Source organism: Desmodus rotundus, chromosome 3 (genome assembly GCF_022682495.2).
Source record: "Desmodus rotundus isolate HL8 chromosome 3, HLdesRot8A.1, whole genome shotgun sequence".
NCBI lineage: Eukaryota > Metazoa > Chordata > Mammalia > Chiroptera > Phyllostomidae > Desmodus > Desmodus rotundus.
Window position 1 is genome coordinate 200,300,239 of NC_071389.1, and position 22,311 is coordinate 200,322,549.

At 63.1% G+C, this 22,311-nt stretch overlaps 1 protein-coding gene across 1 annotated transcript in view; it reads left to right on the forward strand.

The window, feature by feature from the left end:
• TBC1D22A (TBC1 domain family member 22A) overlaps nt 1-22,311 on the forward strand; it is a 133,693-nt gene that overhangs the window by 83,574 nt on the left and 27,808 nt on the right. Inside the window, exons 10-11 of the mRNA XM_024579417.3 lie at nt 3,278-3,353; nt 17,145-17,272. Of these exons, the coding sequence (XP_024435185.1) occupies nt 3,278-3,353; nt 17,145-17,272 (204 nt within the window). The remainder of the gene's footprint in view (nt 1-3,277; nt 3,354-17,144; nt 17,273-22,311) is intronic.

The window sequence follows — 22,311 nt, forward strand, 5'->3', positions numbered from 1 at the left end:
AAGAGTCGCGCCTCCATCATGGGACGACAGAAAGGTGCGAAGGGAAGGCTGGGAGAGATGCAGTGGAGAAGCAGGGACCGAAGCGATAGGCACGTGGTGGCGTAGCTCTCAGGGGAAATGCGTCTGGAGGCGGAAGGCGTGCTTTGGGATACAGCGTGCCCCTGCCTGGGGGTGCGTGGACACACCTCCCGGGGAAACCCCACGCCGGAGCAGCTCTGAGCCACGTCTGTGTGAGGGCACGCACGGGTAGCCCGTGACCGTTGGGTGCGGTGGGGAAGAGAGCGGGCCATGTGGCCAGGATCACCAGGAGGCGCGGTCAAGGCCAGACACGGTTCTGACGTCTTTGAACTGCTAACTTGTTAGCGTCACCTCGGTTCCCCACCATGCCTCTGTAGGGTGCGTCCTGTCCTATGGCTGGTTTGCTGTCTCGCTGGGACTCAGGCCCACAGGGCCCCGCCGCAGCCCTCAGCAGCCCACCGGGCGTGCAGACGAGAGTCGGAACGCCTGCGGGCACCACTGCCTCTGGCCATCTCTGGAGCCCACCTCCAGCTCAGAGAGTGTTCATTCCCTTCCTGCGTGTGGGGCACATTCACGAAAACGCCATACCAGCCTCACCCGGGACACACACGCTGGGGCGGTTGGCATGCTACTGGGTGGCAGCTCCACGACAAGGGCTCCCCCAGACCCTTTAGGGAAGAGGAGGGTGGGCTGCAGGCACTCCTTGGGGGATGCAGATCACAGGGTCCTGTTTTCTTTGCAGAGGACCACCCTCCAACAGGGTATGGGCGTGGGGGCTGCAGGAGGACAGGTGTCCACTGTGGTCCTACCTCCTCGGGGTAAAGTGGGGCCCGGCCCAAGGCCCGGGTGGGGCGAGGCCTCCTGGGCTTCTCAAGGGCTGTCCCTGCTCCTGCAGGCTTTCCCTCTCAGCAAGGACACTACGGCCCAGCCCAACCTAGCTGCTGGTGGGTGAAGGCTCCCGGACCCGCGGCCGCCCTGGATGCCTGCCTGGGGCCGCACCGCTACTCCCCGGCTCCTACCCAAGAGGGAGGACGTTGCCTCGTGCAGTTAGTCACTACATCTCCTGTCCTCTGTCCTTGGGGAAGGACCACTCGAGCCCGAGCCCGGGTGCCAGCGTGGGAGTGGTGGGAAGGTTGGGGACAGTGACTGTTGTCTCAGAGCCTGTCGGGGAACAGCCAGAAAGGCGGTGGTCCAGCAAGTGACATGGGGGAGACTCGGGCTGCCTTGGGCGCTGTCTTGGGGGGGGCGTCCCTCAGACACAGCTGTGGAGACTTAGCTACTGAAGGTAGTGCCCATGGCAGGAGAAGGGACAGCCCTGTCCCAAGAGAGCACAGCCCTTGCAGGGGTCCTGGGAGAAGGTCACGCCCCAGGAAGGCAAGCTCCATGGGTGGCTGAGGGTCCTGAGCAGGCAGGCGAGACAGCCGGAACCTGGGATGAGGCTGGGGGACCTTAACCTCCACCGCGTCTCAAGGAAGGGGGGGGGCGAGGGGCCCTCCGGTGCTTGAAAAGGCGGCTGGAAGACGGCTCACGGGGCCCCGCCCACAATGGGAGACCTCAGCGTGTCCAGGGGAGGACTCTGAAGGCAGGTGTGTTTCAGCCTCCTGGCCCGCAGGCCAGGCTCTCCCTGGGGCGGAGTCCCAGCCCAGAATGTGGAAACTCCTTGGGAGCTCCGTGTGCAGGTTTATTAGGCAGATGAGGGGTGTCGGGCCCGGGCTGCTAGGGAGGCTCATTGAGGAGGGCCACTGAGCAGCCGTGTGGGAGTGGGGCTGAGAGAGTCCCGTCACGGGCACATGTCAGCCACGCTGTCCCCCGATGGGCACTTTCTTCCTCTTCACCACCACGTCTTGCTGCTCTGTGCGACTGCCCATCACCGCCCGTCTGTCTGTCCTCCCTCTGGGCCCCGGGAGCCCGGCTGCTGGCTGTGTGTGGGGTCCCTGGGCCCAGGCACGGTGCCGTGGTCTCGGTTGCTCTGGGTTCTGTGCTCGCCTTTCCCCGTCGTCACAGGTCGTAGGGCCTGCTAAAGGACACTGCCCAGGCCTCCTGTGTCAGCTTCTGGGGCTGCTCTGACCAGTCACCAAGCTGTGTGTTCTCTCAGACTTGGAGGTCAGGGGGCTCGTGGGGCTGTTGGGGGGCTGGCTGCGTCCTTTCTGGAGGCTTCGGGGGGTGAATCTCTTCCCTGGCTCTGGCTCTTCTTCACCTTCCAAGCAACAGGCTGGCAGGTCTCCCTGGCATCACTGTGCCCTGATGCGACTCTCCTGTGGCCCTCTGCTACCTGGGAGGCCCCGGGGCTACGCTGGGCGTGCTGGACCGGTCCTGGGGAACGGCCGCTTGTGTCAGTCGGTCAGCAGTGTTAACCCCCTTTGCCGGGCCCCAGGGGCTGGGCCCTGGGAATCGGGGGTTGTTGTGAGGCCTCCCATGACCACCAGCGGCTACACACCTCCCCCGCGCAGTCCCGCTGGAGCCCTGGCGCTGGAAGGGCCCGAGCGTTGGCTGAAGCGCCCGTAGGCCACTGTGTGTGGGGTGCCGAGGCCGGGAGGAAGGGGGTGCCAGCTGCCCTCTGGCCACTCTGTGCTCTCAGTGATGACAGCAGTGGTCCTGGGGCTGCTGTCCCTGCGTGCCTCCTGCACTGGGACCTGGTCCCCGAGCCCTCCGAGCAGACCTGGGCGGCGGCATTGTTGTTCCCCTTTGCTGGGCACAGGCCACACGGCCCCCTGAGTCGCTGTGCCAGGCTCCCCTGTGGTTCTGTCTAAACGATGCTGCCCCCCCGGGGCCTAGGCTGCTCCCCCATCGCTGTCCGCGGGCCTCTTCACCTGAATTCACCGAGAGTGGGCACACGTCCGCTCCCGCCCCACTCAGGGACCACGCGCAGACTGGTGTGGCGTGCCGGCACTGGGCACGGGCACCACGACGCCCGTGCTGAACATGTGCCGCCCGAGTGCCAGTCTGCGTCCAGCAGATACGTCCCCAAGTTAGCTCTGCCTGCCAAGGCCTGTTTCTTGCATTTCATTGTGAAGGTCTCACATTTACACACAGAAGGGTCCCGTGAATGTCCCTGAGATGGACATCTCAGGGCTGACCCCCTGACGTCAGGGAGGTTGGACTTGACCTCTCAGAGTCGCGCTGGTGGGCACTGCTGTGGGAGGTGTCTGCAGCCTGCCCCACGGGTGTGCGCCAGTCTAAGGGCTGGTCCTCCTGTGTCCACTGCTGTGTCCCCACGGAGTGTCTCATGGCTGTGCGTGACACTCTTCGTTTTCTTTAGGACAACTACACCTTCGCCCAGCCGGGGATCCAAATGAAAGTGAAGATGCTGGAAGAGCTCGTGAGCCGGATCGACGGTAAGCCAGCCCCCTGGCGGGCGGGTGGGGCACGGAGGCTGTCGGAAGTGGCACTCACAGCTCGGCAGGACCTCGGGCAGGGGTTGCCCCACCCTTTGTAGGAGTGATGGGGTCAGAGAGCTGTTCCCACACAGTGCAGGGACCTGAGAGCACCTGTGGGCAGACAGTCCCCACTCTGCCAGGCCTGGTGAGTGTCCGACCGGAGTGAGAGCGCGCTGTGCCCGGTCGTCCTTTGGCACTCCTGGTTCCTGCCTGCGTGCCTCACTCTGCTGCCAGGGATGCTGGCGTGATTTCTCCACAGGATCCAATTAATTACCAGGTCTGGAAATAACATCTTTGATAGTATGGAGAAATTAAAGTGTGTGCTCAGGCCGTTGTGGATTGGGCTTTCGTGTTCAAGTGGGGGCTTCGCAGTGCGTTTTCCCTTCACCCTTGCAGTAATCCCCGGCGACACGCTGCCTGTCACACCGCAGCCGCGGAGTCTAATTAAGTGAGAGTGGGGAGAGAGTGCCGGCCGTGCTGAGCCTGTTCTCCTGGCAGTTTGTTAAATTAATGGGCAGAGCATTAACAGAGATACGAAGCAGAACCAGGCATAGATTTGTGACACCAGCCGGCCAGTGACAAGGGCCAGAGAAGGGAAATGGTCTTCCGCGAAGAGCCCCGGGAGAGCTTGCAGACTTTTCACCGAACGTGTAGGAAATGGCGCTCCGCTGCCTTGTGGATGTGGGACCTGCCCCCAGCCCCGTGTGTGCCCACGCTCCTGTGCCCCCGCCCCCCAGCCCCGACCTGTGCCTTTGCCGGTGCACAGCCTCGCAGTGGGCGTCTGCTCGAGAAAGGCGCTCGGTCTGCGGGAGCCACGCAGATTCCTGCTCCTTGATGGAGCCAGGGTTTCAGCCGCGAGTCTGCTGGTTCTCGCTCGGTTTCTCGCTCGGTTTGCACGTTGTGAAGGTTTCCAGTTCTTCCGGTGATACGTACTCGACTCAGCATACTTAGCGGCTTTTCAGCCTGTCTGTCCGGGATGTTGTCTTCTGCTTACGTAGCTGCAGGTGCGGATGTCCCTGGTTAATTTCGCGGTGAGATCTGTCTTTGATTTGTGGGACGTTTTCGGGACCAGCAGCTTCAAACCGCTCCCCAGTCTCATCCAGTTCTTTGCAATGCGGTTTGCAGCGGACGGGAATTACACCGCTGTAGTGGTTTGCTCCTCTCCTCCCGTGTCCTGCGAGGCAGGGTTTACGTTCCAGCGGAGGTCGGGAGGTTGTGGTGAGGGCCCGTTTGCTCCCGGGCTGCAGTTCGGGAAGTAGTTGGATTGCCCTGCTCTGCGCTGTGTGGTTCGGGGGCCGCGCACTGCAGGGTTGCGGGACGTTTGCTGACCGGGAGGCTGCGGTGGCCGGAGGCCCCCAGCTGGGCCTGGGCCTGGGCCTGTTGGTTCGTCACACTTGTGTTTGCCTTGCAGCTTGTGAGGACGGCCGCTTTGTCCTGCAGATTTCTGATACAATGCCAGCCCTTCTGCACCCAGAAGAGGCTCGTCCGTAACAGGTCACGCTGTGTGATGTGTGTGTTCTCCTAGCGAACCCTCAGGGGACTTCTGTGGCGGCCCCAGAGCGGAAGTAGCCGGGCTTTCACAGCAGGAGGCCTGCAGGAGGGACAGAAGGGACAGAGTTGGGCGCTCTGGCCGGTAGGAGCCGTGCTGCAGGCCTCAGCCTCGTGACGCCCCTGTGCCATCTTAAGCAGCCGCCTCAAGGCGGAGGAATTTGTGGGCTTGGAGCCTTTCCTGGGACTGTAAAGATTTTATCAAAGGCGGGATATGCGGGGAAGAAAAATTGCCTTTAAAAAACCGCCGCCTCATTTCTGCACTTCGGGGACGAAGAGCATTTATTCCAGGACTCCGGCACTTTGATGAGGACCGCACCTCACGGGCTCGTTGGGGAAGGCGAGGCGGTGTGGGCCTGGCCCTGGCGAGCTTGGCGCAAAGAGCTGAGCTGCTCTGCAGAGTCCAGCTGCAGGAGGCGGGGCGTTCCAGCAGAAGTGCCTTGAGGACACGCCCCAGAGGCCAGGAGGGGGTGGAGAGGAGGCAGAGGTCACAGGTTCGGGGGGTGGGGGGCAGAGGGCAGCACCAGGTGAGCAGAGGAGGGACAGTGTCACTGTCTTGTTTTCGGGTGGGGAGGGGTGGCTGAAGGGCGTCTAAGAAGTGCTTTCACGTGGGGTTCCATTCTGAGTGGTACTGCACCCCCTGTTACCCTCAGAACTTGCGGGAGCATCTGCTCCGTGGACGGGAGGGTGCCGTGATCGAAGGTGGAGGCCCGCATCTGTGCGGAGCCCAGGTGGGAAGCAGGAGGGGCAGCGGCCTGAGAGGCTGGGCCCTGGTGGGGAGCGATGGTCCCTGCTGAGTGTGAGCCAGGCTGCCCAGCGGGGCCCCGGGGGTCTCTCCTGTAACCTCTGGGGCAGGGCGGGAGGGGGAGGCCTGAGTCTCCTGAAGTGGAACAGAAGAGCCAGGCGCCAGTGGGGAGGGCTGGAGAATTCCAACCAGGTTTCCCACTGAAGACACGTCAGAAACACTGGGCAAGACTTTGTTTTTTAAGTCAGCAAACAGAAAAAAGAAAAGAAATAGAAGGAAAAAAGAAACCCCGTTTCTTAAAAGCATTGGACAGCTAATAAGAGAATGAAGACTTCCCAGCCAGAGGCTGAGGGAACAGCCGCCGTCGCTCCGAGGGCGCTCACGCGGCCAGAGGACGATGCGGTCCCAAAGCGAGCTGTGGCCCGGACAGCCTCACGGAGCGGGTGTGTCGGACCCCCTCGACCGGCCAACCCACCCTTTCTGTGTCGTGGAAGAGAGTTTTTCCACAGATGGGGGGGCGAGGAGGTGGAGCGAAGATGGTCACCTCCTGCCGCGGGACGGACAGGGCCCATCTGGGGCCTGGGGACCCTTGCCCTGCCCCTGTGCCCTCTGAGGCCTCGGAGAGTGACACAGCCCTCCCGGAGCGCTGGCATCTGGGCTGGTGCCTGCCGGGAGGACCCCAAGCTGGGGTCTCTGCGCAGGAGCACTGGGGCAGGCAGAGCCGCATCTGCCCGGGAGGGGCTGCGGGGTGTGAGTTGTCCCCACGGCACACGCGCGCACGCTCTCCCATGGGAGCTGTTCTCCTCCCAGTCCCTGCTGTTCTGTGCGGCTGGCTCCCGTCTGTGAGCCCCGTCTGTGAGCCCCGTCCACTCTGGTTTTAAATTGGCCTCTCACAGTTCCCAACTGCAGAAGTCCCGTGCGACCACGTTTCCAGGCTCGTGTGAAGAGAAACCACACGATCCCCTGCTCCCCCGCACACGTCCTCTGGCTTCTCTTCTTCCTTTCTCCACCTGTGAGTGAGGTGACAGTCACATGGTGAATACCTGAGGTTTACAAAACCTCGGTGTTTGTGGCCCGTCTCATTTTCTCACCCGAAGAATTGGAAATCGGAAGTGTGACCAACTTTGTGCGCTGGCCGATTCATTTGGCATCTAACTCCGTGTGTGTGTGTACATGTGTGTGTGGTTTGCTGACATGGGTGTGTGTATGCGCGCGTGTGTGTGTGTGGTTTGCAAAGCCTTCTTCGAGGTTGGTACCTGTTCTGAGGGTTGGATCTGCTTGGCCCCCTGAGCCTGGTTGGGCGGCCCGGGGCCGTGTCTGGCACTGGCTCCCTGGGCAGGCTCCTCCATCGCCCAGGGACACCCGTTAGCACGGATGCCGCCAGCCGAACCCGGAGAGGCCAAGGGTGGCAGCAGCCGTTACTATTAAAACTGTTTACTTTGACCCCTCTGCGAAAAACATCGGGGCGTTTTCTTAGGGAGAACAGTGCTCCCTCTGCATGTCCGGGGCTTGGTGCCTGCGGGTGCCTCGTCCCTTTCCTGCGTTTCTGAGTGTAGGCCCAGTGTGACTTCAATGACATTTCTCTGAAAGCTGTCTCTGCTACAGTGCAAGGTTAGAATTGGCTTATTCCTTCAAGAGAGAATTCAGTTACAGCTGCTAAACCAGACTCAGCTTTGTTGTCACCCCAGTGAAAGTGTTTTTATTGCTGCTCTGAGGTGAGCGTCAGAGATCAGAGACCGAGCCGGCCGCAGCTCCAGCCCTGGGGTATCCTGAGAGGCTGCACAGCGAGCTCCCCGTGTCCTGCCCACGACGGCTGATGGGAACGTCGCAGTCCCGCAGGAGACTGGTGGACTGGTGGTCGGTGGGCGGAGTGCGTGCAGGCTGTTGGGATGTGCAGGGGCCGTGAGGCCGATGTGCGTAGGGCCTCACTCTCCTGCCCATCTCCTCACTGCAGGCTGTGGCTTGTCCCCAGGACCTGCTGCTCAGGGGCCTCCCCAGCACGAATGTGGCTCTGTGTTCCTTGGCTCGGGTCCCTGTGCCTCGCAGAACCTGACCTGGTTCCTTGGACAGCAGGCCCTCCCGGCCAGGTGCTGCCTCTGGGACCCCGCGTTCTGTCTCGGTGGGGTCGTGACCCTTAGGTCAGGCTGACCCCTGCGCGTTTGCTGCGTGTTTGTGAGGAGGGGCGCGTGCATCGTCCAGCACACACAACGCACGAAGCCAAAGACAAGGAGCAAGTTTGGTGTGACACAGAAACTGTGTGAGGATCACACACCCTGATTCCCAACCGGCCCGTCACTGACCCTGAACTTGGCTGCTGCGCCACTCACAGTGCTAAGAGCAGCTGGTGTCGGTGAGGTGCTGCGGTGTGCCAGGCAGGGCTCCCAGTCCTTCACCTCTGTCGCTTCGCTGTGCTGGCTTTTCCTGACAAGGTGGTGGAGTGTGTGTTTACCAGCCCGGCCCCTTCTCCGGCCTCCGCGTCCCCGCAGGTCGGGCGGTCTCCACGCGGCCTCCAGCTCCGTGCATCCGGGTTGGTGTGGAGCACAGAGAGCCCCCAGGCTGCTCCCGCACGCTCAGGGGTGCAGCGCTGTGCTGGGGCCTCAGCGAGCCGCCCAGCCTGCCTGTGCCCCAGGGTTTCCTGGGGGAGCAGCAGTGAGGCCACCACCAGACCTGTCCCACTGCTGCGGTTCCTCTTGGGACTTCTGGCTGGCATCTCACGCCTTCTGGTGCCTCACCCTCCCCAAGGCCCTGCCTGGAGGGAGGAGTTCGGATCATTGGGCATGTCCAGTTGCGAGGAGTGAGCTGCACTCTCACCCCCAGCCCCGCAGCCAGCGCAGGCCTTGGGTAGGGTGCCCGCACGAGCGGGGGGGTGGAGTGGAGGAGAGGTTGCCCCTGCACTCCAGGGCCCCTGCAGCGGAGGCGGCTGTTGGGGCTTCAGTGTGGTCTGCAGGGGACTGTCCCCTCTCCCTCGCGGGTGTTGGGGCCTGGGGCAGCTTCCTGTCCTGTCTCTAGATGGTCGCTGTCCGTGTGCTTCCTCCCCGGGTTCGGTTGTGCCCCAGACTCACGGCCCCCACCCTGCTGCCCCTGCCTCACTAGAATGGGCGTGGCCCATGCTACAGCGTCCTCGCCTGTGAATGGAAAGACACCACCCAGTCAGCACAGATGACGAGTGGAGGCTGACTGGGCAAGAGTGAGCTTGTCCCGTGACTCCTGTGGACGTCCGGGAGGGTCCCAGCTCGCAGTGGCTCTGCCCCGCCCTGCCCAGGCCCATCTTCCTGTGGCCTCTGGTTTTCCCTGGCTGCTTCCACTGACCACCCAGCGTGCAGGGTGTCGGGACAGCGCACTCTCTGGGGTGGAGCTCATTGTGCAGGGGTCTCCAGGCATCCCTCCCGCTGCCTGGGTGGTCTGCTCAGGGCTCTGGACACCCCGCTCTGCCAGGCGGCTCAGGCTCCAAGGCGCAGGATGGGGGCTCTGCAGCTCGGGAGCCATGGCTCATGCCTTGCAGCCTGTGTAGCGCTGGACCGCCCCAGCCCGCCCTCCTGCCCCCCGCAGGCCTTTGCGAGAGGAGCTCAGTCCCCGGGGCCTCCCACGGTCACCTCGGGGCCTCAGGATCAGGCCTGCGATCCCCCGCCATCAGCAAGGCCTGTGCTGCTGGAAGAACGTGGCTCTGACCTTGTCACCTGGGACCCCTCTGGACCCTCCCCTGTTCCCCTGCTCTGTGTCTTTCTGGGCCTCGCTGCCGCCCCAACCCCTAGTTTTCCGCCCAATTTAAGCTGGTTTTCAGGATTCCTCCCCTGAGCAGGCAGAGGGGGTTGTTTTCCGTACACGGAGAGACAGCTCCCCGCCCTCGTTGGGACTGGCAGGGTCCCGAGAGGGCCTCGGGGCTGTGGACACGCTCACATCCCTCGCCGGCCCAGGGAGCCAGGTCACTCTCAGGACTCCCCCCCGCGTGTGCCTGGCTGGATTTTGCGCACAGGGGACGTTGTGTCCTGTGCTAGGTGACCAAACGCTAACAGGTGCTGTGGGAGCTTTGCTCCAGACCTACGCTCAGCGCTGCCGCATGCTGTACAAGCCTCTGTTCAGAGCCGTGGCCTCTGAGATGGCCACCCCCCTCACCCCCACCCCCTGCCCGTTTCTGTCCTTGGCGGAAGCTCTAGGCCCATCCATAGTGGGCTGGGCCGGGACCTGCTCCTGCGCTCTGCCTCCCTCTGTAGGGCCGAGGGCCGCGGGAGGGGTGGAGGCTCTGTCCCTTTGCACCGTCCTTCTGGAGCCTCCTGGCCACACCGCAGGGGCAGTTTCAGCCGCCCTGGTGGGTGCATGGACGCACCGGGGAGCAGCAGCGCTGTCCCGAGTGACGCCCGCAGGTCGTGATTGAGAGGCTTTTCTCCTTAACGATGACATCTTTGTGACCCTCGGTCCCGAGATTGATGTTCAGAGTTTATTGCCGAGCCGAGACTACTTAATTAAAGTAGAGACTTCCAAAGAAAGCAATTCTCCTTGACCTTAAGAAGGAAAAGTGGTCTTGGATTTGAAGGCAGGCCATCAAACCTGGCTTTGAAACGATTCCCCAGAGTCGTTTCGTCCGTGGTCACAGGTTGCTGGAGGGACTGTGACCGTTTTCTGTCCCTCACCATAAAGAGCCAGTGCCGGTTCTCCGCTGTCAGGTCATGTCCGAGCCAGCAGCTGGAGGAGACCGTCACTGCAATGGGGTCGTTTCCTTTCCAGCCCATGAGCCTTCGGCCCCTCCCCGAGAGGCCGCAGGGGCACTTCCTGCCTTTCCGAAGGCGGCCAGCAATGGCCCCTCAGGATCCTCTGTGAACGGGGCCATGCGTGGGGCCATAGTGGCCTCCCGGCGCGCCCTGAGCTGCAGGCACACCCCCGGCCACTGCCCGGGAGCAGTGTGGGCCGAGTGTGCTCTGCAGCCCAGCCCTCATGCCCCTTGTGGGGCCCCGTCTGTGGACGTGTGCCCCCTGTTCACTGCCAGAGCAGGGCAGGGAGGGCAGGGGGCCTGCGGCTTCTACTTGTCTGCCACTCGGGCCCCTGTGGCCCCGGCTCCGCCTCCTGAGCAGGGCCCTCCACACTTCAGATGACCCCTGAGTTGGCAGGACATTGCGGTGTGGCCGAGGTGGGAGGGTTTCTGCCACAGACATCGGCGGGCACTGTAAACTGGGGCTCTTCCCGAGAGCCCGTGGTCAGACGCCTGGTGCCGGAGCCAGCCCCACTGTGGACTTGGGCTCCGGGCCGTGCGGCGTGGTGGGGGTGCGTGTCCGACGGCTCGGGGCTGTGGCAGCGGACCAAGGGGCTGTCTGTTGCCCTTCCTCGCCCATGGCGGGGCACGGGAGCTTTTCCTTGTGCCTGCCCCTGCACCCGGTCAGTTGTGAGGTCTCCACGCAGCACTGCCCACGTCCGGCTGCTCCTTTCCTGGCCCGGCTGGAGCCGGAGCGGGGGCCCATGCTCCAGCGAGCAGCTCAGTCTCGTTTCCTTTGTCACGTGTCAGCGTCTCTGCTGGAAGACATTGAGTGGAGTGCCTTCTTTCCATCAAAACAAGGCCACTCCCCTTGCCAGGTCCAGGCCTTGGGCCACCGCTGTGGGGAGGAGACAGCCAGCTGCAGATGGGCTCTGGGAAGGGCCTTCCCTGTGGGTCCGCTGGGCTCAGCCATCCCGTCCGTCCGTCCTGACACACGGAACAGCCTTCCCCCTCCTCTGTTCTGCTCTCTGGTCCGTTTATGGACCCATCCCTTGTCTGAGGAGGGCTGGGAGGGTGTGTAGCAGCTGCCTGTGTTCCGCTGGGCCTCTGGGCTTGGGGCACAGGGTTGGGGGGGGCTGCGATTTCTCTCTCTGTACCCTCAGCGCGTTCCCGAGACTGTGTTAAATTATGGAAATGGTCTGAATCCCTGCTGATTCCCAGGATGCCTCCAGGGGGGAGCAGAGTTTCTTGGAAGACAGGCAGTGGTAGTCGTCGAAAGGCGGCCAGGTGTTCGAGTGAGGAACAGGCTCCCCCTGAGGACGTGTGCCCGGTGACGGGCCATGGCCAAGGTCGAGAGCACCTGCGTGCCATCAGCCTGCCCTGCCCCCAACCCCAGGCTGCGGTAGGGTGGGGGCAGGCGCTGTCGGTGGCTTGTCAGGACAGGTGTCCCCGTGGCCAGTGCTGGCCTGGAGCCAGGCCTCTTCCGCTCAGTCTGTCTTTAATCCTGTCCCCTCTGCCACTTCACTCATGGGTTGTGGTGGCCCAGGAGTCTGCAGGGGGCCAGCCACGGGCCTGGCCACAGCCTCAATCAGCCACTCTCGGGCTATCCTGCTGAGCCTGCGGGGTGTGGCTCGTCGGGCCGGAGCGTCCGCCAGGGACAGGTTTCTGAGCCGAGGGAGGCTCGCAGCCCTTCCTCTGTGGGCTGGCGGCTGGAGAAGGGCCCTGCGGGGCCGCCACGCCAGGGGCTCTCTTGAGAGAGTGCTGTGAGGGAGCCAATGCTCCTTGTTCTCCAGGAGAACCCAGGGCACTAAGAGCCTGTAGAACTTTCCAGAGCTGCCCGAGGTTTGAACCCAGGCTCTCCTAACCTGGCAGCCCGAGGTCCATCCACTGCCTTCCCGTCCCCCGCACCCCGAACCCCGCCACCTGCCCCCGCGGCACAGCGTCGAGCTGTTGACCTAAAGCAAGTCCCCGAACGAACGGAAGGGGCCTTCTTGGCTGTAGGAGGCCATGTTCACTCTCAGGGGGCTGGCTTTTGTTTTTTTATCTTTTGACTGATGAGAGAATTGAAATGTTCCCCCGAATCAGAGCCTGTTCCAGGGCCAGCGACCTGCCGCATCCAGGTGTGTCCTCGGCCTGCGGAGGGACTTTGGGAAGTGTCCCTCCTGAGGTGCCCGAGCGCGAGCGGTTGCGCTCACCGCTGGGCGGGTGACTGTAAGCAGGGCCTGGCCCTGCAGAAGCAGCCTCTGGTCTACGCCAAGTTGGTGGGTTCCGTCGTTTTTTTTCTTCTTAGCACAAATCCTGGGGTGTAATGTGTTTGCATAGTTTATGTTTATTTTTAATGAAGACGACAAGATGTCTCAGCAGAACGTTCAGTCTGCAGATCTGCCGAGAAAGGTGGCCGACGTCGTGGTGGCTTCTCCCGCGTGCCCGCCTGGCTGGCACCTTCCTGGTGACCTTAGGCCCTGGCCTGCCGCAGACGGGTTTTGTGGAGAAAATCCCTCAGCCTGAGAGGTGACAGTCCTCACAGCTGCCTGCTCGTTCCTGGTAGGCACCCCCTCACTTCCAGTGACGTGGGAACTTCAGGTGCAGAATCGCCACTAACCCAGTCGAGCTCCGGAGCCCCGGAGGGGCGTCAGCTCGCTGTTGCTCGTGGAGCAGGAAACCGGAGTCTGCAGCTCTGGCGTCTGTGAGGAAAGTAACGCCTGCCGCTGAGACGTCCTCTTTCCAGCGTGCTCCAAAGAGGAGGCGCCTCGCCACCAGGAGGTTACGCCCACCAGGAGGCAGTGGCCCAGCCGGTCTGGCGTGCCTCAGCCCAGGACTTGACTCTTCCGGGGAGTCCTGGTGGTCCCGGGGGACGGCCGTCTCCACGAGAGTGAGGCCCACCGACCAGGGTGTGAGGACAGCGCTCAGAGGGCTCTGAATCTGGGCGAGGGCGGCTGCCCAGCGAGCACAGGCCCCGAGGTGCCTCCCTGTGGTTACATGGGGCCTCAGGGCCATGGTGCACATCCCTGCCTGGGGGGCACACGTCTGCCTCTTTGGTCCCCCTCGGGGGTCTGTGTCGGCCAGAGAGGCCAGGTGCTCAGGACACTAGAGTCGGTAATTCTGATGAGACGGGCAAGGCCGGGGCTCCAGGTGCGGTCTTCTTTCTGCCTCTGTCCGAGTCCCGATGCCCTTGAGGGCTGGACTTGAGTCCCGATGCCCTCAAGGGCTGGACGCGGCCTGGCTCTTCTGCAGCTCCACCTTTCCGGGCGAGAGTGTGTGCAGACTTGGTAAGCCCCCGAGGAGCTGAGGGTGTGGGCCACGTTCCGGAGGGAGCTTGCCTGTGTGCTTCGGGGCCAGCGCTGCACCAGGGCTCTGGTGCCACCTGTGGCCTGGGCTTCCCCAGATGGCCGGCCTTGCTCTGTGCAGGGCGAGGGTTGTGCCTGGCGTGCTGGTCCCGGGGACATAGGCTGAGGTCATGCACCCGCCTGGGGTCATTTCGCAGGACAGGACAGTCTTTGGGTCTGTCTCCAGTCTGTGGCTGCCTTGCACGCGACTGGGCGGTTCCCCAGCCCGCCTCACGGGGTGCACGCCCCTGGTCAGGAAGCTGCCCCGTGGGTGGTTGGTGCCAGGCAGCAACTATCCACGTCAGTCCCTGGTGGGGTCAGGCTTCCTCTGGCTGAGCCTGAGACAGGTCACCTGCGGCCGCATCTCGGGGGGTGCCGAGGGCTGTCAGGTGGAAGCTAGCGTATGAGAGAAGGGGTGAACTCGACTCTGCTCAGTCGGGCTGCTTTGGTGACAGACGCTGCAGAAACACGTGTTTCACACTCCAGGCCTGTCTGCTCGCCAGTTCACATTGGGAAGGCGTCGTGCCCTGTGGGCACTTGTTAGAGCTATCTGTTTCCCCGGCTCATCAGCGTGCCTCCTCCGAAGGGCCCTAGCTGGGGAGGCTGGGCAGCTCTGCCCGTCACGTGCCCGGGGCAGTCCCTCCGCCAGGTTGCCCTGTCTGTGTCCCCCGCGAGCCCGGGCTCCGGGCACGTCCTGCTGGTTTAACAAGCGTGCTGAGCCCCAGGTGCTCCTCAGGCCTGGCTCCGGGCCAAACTGCGGCCCAGACTAGGTCCCGCCCTGTACTAGTCACTGTCCCCTGCTAGGCAGCCGGGCCTCTGCTGGGACCCCGAGGATGTGAGTGACAGCTCCGTGTTGGCACATGGGGCCTGATGGCTCCTCAGCTAACAGGCTACTGTGTCGCTGTGCAGACAGACATTGGGTGTCCTAGAATCTATGCAGGTGAACTTTCTCTTTGGGAGGCTGTGTGGGTCCACTGCCCTTGGGGCCTGCCCAGCGCCACACGGTGACTGTCCCCCTGGCCAGTCCACCCTCCATCTTAGCAAGCGAAAGCTGCTTTCTGGAGTTGAAGTTAGGTTCACTTAAAAAGTAAGTGTGCTTCACGGTAAGTTGATGAGAAGGAATCTGAGCAGGAAGCTGTAGCGCCGCACCTCCTCCGGGTTTCACCGGCCCCATCCTGCGTGGAGCCTCCTCCCGGCACGGGGTCCCTGGAGGGAGGCCAGCGTCCCGACTTCTGCTGTCTCTGGGGGCTGATTCCTGGTGTATTCAGCCCCTGTGGGGGCCCCCAGCGCAGCCGTGTGGCTGGCACGTAGAATCTTCCAGGGAGCGGGCTGAACCAGATTCTCTGCCCCCGCCTGGAGGGTTCTGATCAGGGACGTCGAGAGGAGCACGTGTTCTCCCCGAGCCCAGGGCGACTCGCAGCTCCGCTGGGGACCCCGTGGTCCCGGCCAGCCTCAACTGCACCCCAAGTGAGGCCCACTGCCCCTGAGCTGGCCTTGAGCCACCCCTCCCCTGGCCCTCACCAAGTGCTGCCAGGCAGGGAGGGGCCTGGAGGACGGAGCTGGAAGGGCCCAGTACGGACAGGACATTTTTCCCTGGGAACTAACGGTGATGACTGCCTTGCGCTCCGTGCCGCTTGTTTTGCTTTCAGCGGAAGAGGGGTGTCAGATCCTCGGGGTTCTGCCCTCACCTCCTTGAGGTGCCGCGTGCTGCCAGGTGCCACTGGCCCCGCTCCCCCAGTTCCCTGCCTCACTCCTCTCCCACCCCGGCTCCCCACGGAGGAGCTGCCCCCGCCGTGCCCTCTACGGCGGGCCACTGAGCCCTGCTGGTGTGGACACACAGGGGCTTCTCTCATGTCTGCACGGGAACTGTCCCGTCAGGGAGGGGAGCCAGGGCCACAGGAGCTGAGTAGCCGGAGGAGCCTCACTGCCCGGGCCCTTCATCCCCACCTGCTCCCAGCCTGCCCCGTGCTTGGCCTGCAGCCTGGGGACCCGAGCTTGTCCCTGCAAGGGCAGCATGCAGCGGGCAGGGTGGTCCCTCCCACCCCGGTCCCTCCCACCCTGGTCCCTTCAAGCCACCTGTAGGCAGTCACCTCCTCTCCTCAAGGTACCCTGCTCCTAGCTGGCTTCACGGGCTTAAAGGTGAGCTGCAGGTTCCCATGGCCCCATCGTGGGCCTGGTCGTGGTCTGGTTGGTGTGGAGCTTGTGCCGTCTCTACGTTTCTGCTCCTCAAGGTTGATGGGCCTCACCCCCTGTGGGTGTCCTACGTGGCCCCTGGGCTGATGGTGCTCTGGTGTGTTAGCTCTGGCAGCCACGGATGGCAGCGTTTTGGGGGTGGGCTGGGGTGCCGGTGAGAGCGGAGGCTGTGCAGGGGTGGCCTTGGTCATGAAAACAGCTGCCCAGCGCGTCTCCGAGGCCGACGGGCCTCATCTCCGGCAGGCCTCATGGGGAGGACGCAGAGAGTGTCAGGACGGGGCCCCCACTTCTGGGGCCGCAGGCAGGCTGTCTGGATCACGTGTGAAAACGAACCCTAGCGCTCACTTCTCTCTCACACTCCATTCCGTGCATGTCCAGAACTGCCTTCGGGAGGGCCAAAAGCACCTATCAGCTGTTTTCAGGGCTGCCTCTCAGAGCAGGACAGTGGGGAAGGTGAGCCCCAGAGAGGAGGGTGTGTCCGACAGGAAGTAAGGAAAGGCGGGTGCAGAGGGCGGCGTTAGCAGCACTCAGCGGCACCCTTCGAAAGCAGGCGGTGTGGAACGCCTGGCCCCTCGGGCAACACGCACCTGCTGTACAAGACAGCCCCCCCCCCCCGCAGACTCTCTGGGGGGGGGTCACAGTCACCGTGAGGTCGCTGTGGTCAGTGGCCTCTTTGCTTCCTGCAGTGACCCCTCCAGGGTTCTGCAGCCCTGAAGCCTTTCTGCCTGCCTGCTCCCCACTCACGGGGCAGCGACAGGACCGGGCTGCAGGGACGTCGGCTGGGAGCCGCCAGTGCAGTGCACCGTGGACTAGCGCCTTCGTCCCCATAGGAGACTGTGGGCGGGGAATGCGGGGGTAAAGCCCGGCCCCTCTCAGGGGCCCAGCCGACCTCACTGTGCCACCGACCTAGAACCCAGAGGCACCTGGCCCAGGGCCCTGCTGCCCGGCCCCCACCACCCGGGCCTGGGAGGAGGAGGTGTCTGCTTGGATGAGGTGGTGGGGCTGGTGAGCCCATCTCTCCCCCTCCAGACCCCTGGACTCTGGCCAGTGTCTGGTGGGCCTGCCTGGGGCAGCAGAAGGGCCTCTGCCTGTGGCGCCAGGTGGCGGGCCACTCGGCTCTGCCCCTCGCCCGGTCCTGGCTGTCTGAGCGGTGCGGGCGTGGCTCCCGAGGGCACGGGGGTGTGCGAGTGGGTGGTTCCGAGGGCCCAGCCCGGGCAGCCCTCCTGACGGCCTGGCCTGTGTGTGTCCTGCAGAGCAAGTGCACCGGCACCTGGAGCAGCACGAGGTGCGGTACCTGCAGTTCGCCTTCCGCTGGATGAACAACCTGCTGATGCGGGAGCTGCCCCTGCGCTGCACCGTGCGCCTGTGGGACACCTACCAGGTGAGCGGGGTCCCCCCCCCCCGTCCCCCCCAGGCTGCGGGGGTGAGCTCGGCGTGCCGGGAGCGTGCCTGGTGGGCCTGCAGGCTTGGAAAGCCCGTCTCTGGCGTCCGTGTCCTCCGAGTGGATGTGAACGGGAAAAGGACTCGCTGGCGCCGTGCTCGCAGCTGGGTGGCGCTGCGCTGCGCTGCGTGGTGTTGCGCCCCCGCCCCTCGTGCTGGCTGGCGGTTGCTGTGCAGGCGGCATCCTGGGCAGACACGCGCGACTCCGCTGCGGGTCCGGGTCTGAGCCATGTCTGCCGCAAGCACTCACTCGCCGTCTACGTTTGTCACTGGTAACAAAGACTTCTAAAAACGCGCTGACAGAGTCAGCACAGAGCGAAACTCTCTCCTCCCCTGAGTGTGGTGGAGTCCATCTCTTCAGGAGATCGCGTTTTCTGGAGTGGACTGCCGCTGTCCCCTGGAGTCCGTTGCTCATGTCAGCCCCTTTCCAGGCTGCGGTGCCTCGCGGGCGCCCGGCAGGCTGGAGTCACACCTTGGAGGGGGCGCTCATCCTCTCTGGAGAGCGGGCGCCCCTACAGCGGGCAGCGGCGGCTGCGGCTGCGGCTGCGGGGATGAGCTGGAGCTGCCTGGGGCGGCAGCCTCAGTCACAAGCCCCGCTTGTATGGCCGTGGGGGAGAGGTGAGAGGCCGGGGCCTTCACCCCCCTGCCTGCCTGGTCCACAGCCTGGTCTGGGTGAGGCACCCTCCCCATGGGTTAGGGCGCTCCGGCTGCTGGCCCAGGTGCCCCCATACCTGCGAGTCCCCCTCTCTGCTTGTTTCCGTGAGTCCCTAGAATAGCGACCCAAAGCTGTGCCCCGATGCCGACTGCGTGCCCCAAGTGCGGCTGTGTCTTGTGGCTCCTGGGCCTCCAGGTTTGACTTGGCCTTTCCCTGTCCTCATGGTGGCTGCAGGCGGTGCCATGCGTCAGGGGATTGGCCCTGGCTGGGCGGCTCCACTGGCTGGTGCGTCGTCCTGGGCGCGAAGAAGGAGTGGGTTCCATCACTAATCTAGCACATGCCTGGGTCGCAGGTTCGATTCCGGTGGGGCGAGTGCAGGAGGCAGGCGGTTGATGTTTCTCTCTCTGTGTCTCTTCCTCCCTCCTTCCTTTTCTCCTTCCCTGCTTCCCTTCCTCCCTTCCTCTCTTCAAAGTCCATAATAAAACATCCTTGGGTGAGGATTTAAAAAAAGAAAAAGCTATTAAATCTCCGACTTGGGTTGTGATTTTCCAGGGACTTGGCAGCGACAGAATTTCTGGGCACCAACATTTGTTGGGACATAAAGCCTTTCCTCGGGCCGTTTGGCCAGAGTAGCTGACAGTCTGGCGCCACCGGCCCAGTCTTGGGGACAGAGCTTAACCTCCCATAGATGGGGACGCTGGTCGTTGGCGATGGCTGAGGCTGGTGGCGGCCCTGCCCCTCGTTAAACGTGGAGAGGTCTCCGTGTGCTGCGGCCCCCGTTGCAGATAAATTTGGTGATAAGTCCATCGCATTTTGAGGAGCCAGGAAATGGACCGCGCGTCCAGGGCCCTCCACCCCTCGCTGAAACACCTAATAGGTAGTAAAATTTATGCACAAGTGTGGCATCTTTATTGAGTTAATTTTCCTGAAATTAAATTTTGTCACAAATTGACTCATTTTGTCACGAATTGACTCATTTGGACTCATTTCTGGACGGATGTCTTCTGTTCATAAATTCTTTTGTATCTTCAAAATCGGGGATATTTTTACTTTACAGGCCCAAGTACCATGAAATCGCGTTGCATCCTTGGCAGTGAAACCACAGTGATCACAGGGCGGCAGTTGGTGGTCCCTCCCCCCAACCCGTTGCTCGTCAGCGGGGCCACTGTGGGTGCAGCAGCTTTGTGACCCCTGCTGGGCACCTCGAGGGTCCTGTGTCAAGAGCAGCTCAGTAACCAGCACCCTCTCTGTCCTCGGCCCCATGCCAGACAGAGGCACCCACGTGACGGACGTGCCTCCTCTCAGGCCTGGGAGGGCGTTAAAGCCACAGACTGCTGGAAGTTGCCCCACAGTGGGAGATGGCCCTGCTCCCGGGCGGGCTGGGCTGTCTGGAGCTGTCCGGAGCTGTCCTCTGCTCCCCAACCCGGAAGGATGCGTCACCCTCCTCAGCCAGCCGGCCAGCATGTAGGGTTTGGCAGCCTCGGGTGAGAGGCACAACTCCGGGCTTGGTCTTGTGCTAGCAGCCGCTGCTGGGGACCTGGGCTCCTCAGGCCCGAGCTCCCTGCGTGCTGCTCGGCCAGGGCGGGTGCCGTGTCCCGTGGTTCCTCCCCGACTCTTGCTTCTCTCCCACCGCCCGTTCGCTGGCGCTCTTGGCCTGTGTCCGTGAGGAAGCCAGCAGGCTTCGCTGTCACATGCACAAGAGCAGGCGTAGAGTTAGCTGGGGGACGTGGCCTTTCCTCCCGAATGCCCTGACGCCTACATTGCGTCTCATCAGAGTGGATGCAATCCTCTCCTGAAGGACTGGCGGCCAGGAGACAGGGCGTGGAGGACGGACCGGGTATAGCCGGTGGCCCCTCTCTCTTCCCGCACAGATGACAGCCCATGGGAAGGGAGGGCAGGGCCAGTGGCCGGGGGTGGGACTGTCACAGGTAGGTACAGCTGCCCTCCTGCAGAAGCCAGTCCCCCGCCAGCCAGCCCAGCAGAAGGGGGAGTGGAGCAGGGGAGGCTGGGCTGCCCCGCGTGGGTCTGAAGGCCGATGGGGGAGGCCCTGCAGGCGGGTCTGCTACCCCCATTGCCTGGGTGCTGCTGCCTTGCTTCCCTGTGGGAACAGATGGGAGGAGCCAGGCCCAGCGAGCGGACAGAGCAGATTCCTGAAGGGCAGGAGACAGAGCCTTCTTCCATCCTGGAGGGCAGAGGAAGGTCGGCGGGCCCAAGGCTGCTCAGTCCTCGGGTTCCGTGGTGGTCCCAGTACGTGAGGCTGCTTTTCCTGGTTCCGTTGGCATGCCGTTGGAACCTCGGTGGGGCCGCAGCAAGCCTGGAGATTGCTTTGGGTGGAGCGGCCGTTTGCCAGCATAACCTCCACGAGCGCAGGGACGCCGAACGTCCTATCTCTGCTTGCTTCCTCCGTCCCTCTCTCCAGTGTTTCAGAGTGTGCAGTCCCTCCCCCGTGTTCACAGCAGCCGAGATGCGGGAACGACCTAAGTGTCCGTCAGTGATGGGTGAATGTGGCATGCACAGGGACACACGCAGACACACGCAGACACGCAGAGCAGTGTTGTTCGGATCAAAGAGAAGGAGACGCATGAGCGGGGCCCAGGGGAGGGGGCGGGGGAAGGGGGTGCCCCAGCGAGGAGGGAGAGCTGGGCTGTGGGAGAGCGTGGGAGTCGGGGAGAGACTCCGGAGCAGCTGTGCAGCAGGAGGCTCTGGAAGAGGGAAGCCCAGTCGGGTGGTCTCTAGGCATAGCGGGTCATTCGACACTTGAGAAATGAGACCAAGGAACTGATTTTTTTTTTAAAGATTTTACTTATTTATTTTTAGAGAGTGGAAGTGTGGGAGAAAGAGAGGGAAAGAAACATCAGTGTGTGGTTGTCTCTCGTGCGCCTCCTACTGGGGATCTGGCGCACAACCCAGACATGTACCCTGACTGGGAATCCAACCGTTGGCCCTTTGGTTTGCAGGCTGGCATTCAATCCACTGAGCTACACCAGCCCGGACTGATTTTTGAGTTAACCTAGTTTTGACCCCCTGAAACTTAAATTGAGCAGCACATGGGCCGTGGTGAGAAGGGGCAGTATGCTCTGGGACGGCCCATGGGAGCCGCCTCTGAGTGAGGGGCGCTGGGGAGCCACCACCCTAGGGGCTATGTTTTAAGGAAAGGAAGTTTCCTTTTGTCAGGCGACTATTGCAGGGTGGCTTCTCTTGGCTCAAGGCTTTTACTGAATTCCTCCCAAGTGGGCCCCGAGCCCCTGCATTCTGGGTCAGACGCTTCGGAGGCCCCTGCCCCAGCACCGCCACGGGCCGGCGCTTTGTCCCCTCGGCTTCGTGTCTGGTCGCTCGCACTGTCTGCCCGGGTGCTGAATCCTGGAGCAGGGCCACCGCACAGGGTTCCGCCTGCAGACCCCAGGCCTGCGGACCCAGCGGGGGAAGCAACAGGGGGAAGCGACAGGAGGCTGTAGGTTGCAGGGCCTGTTCGCCCCCTGTAGCTCTGCACCATCCCTGCAGGGCAGAGGGCGGGGCCTGACTGTAAGGGGAGGGCATGTTGGGCCTGTTGGCACATTTCCCAGAAGCCCCAGTGGGACTGAGTCTGTGTCCCTGGTGGAGGTGCCTGTTAGACCGGGGTTAGGGGCCTCCCCAAGGGCAGCTGGGCACAGCCTGTAGCTCGCTCTGGAGCCAGCCCTGGCAGGAGGCTGCTATCAGGGGAGAGGCAGGCTCCAAAGGTGCAGGGAGAGGAAACCTGTCTTCCCCTGAGGTCCAGTTCTCATTGCGTGAGGCGGCAGAGAGTGGGAACCCCTCGCCCTCCCTCCCCCCGAACTCCTCCGCCTTGGGCCCTCCTGTCTGCAAGCCAGGCGGCTGAAGCTCCCGGCCAGCGCCCAGCTCGTCCTCCGGAGTCTGAGGTGCGAAAGGCTGCAGACCTCTCGGGAAGCAGAGCTGAGGGTCCTGGCTCTGTCGCTTTATGCTGGGCCATCTGAGTGGCTGGCACACGGAGGGTCCCTGCATGGTGACTGGGAGCTGCCTTCCAGGGGGCCTCTGTCTGGCCCATCGGCTAAGGGAGCCAGTGCCCCCACAGAAAGGAAAATCTGAATATGCATAAAGTCTGCATTGTTTGAGAAGCATTGCAAGTTTTTATTTCTTGAGTATTCAAAACAGGAATGCATATGCAAATGTAATTTAATCAGCCTATTCTAACCTTTCAGCATTCAGCTGCTGAGGGCTTTGTGGCGGAAGGCTTCCACTTGGGGGGGGCACTGGGGACACAGCCCCCCTCCGCCCACACCGGCCTCAGAGCCAGGCTTTGCGCCTGGCAGAGATGGGCCCTGACTTTCTTG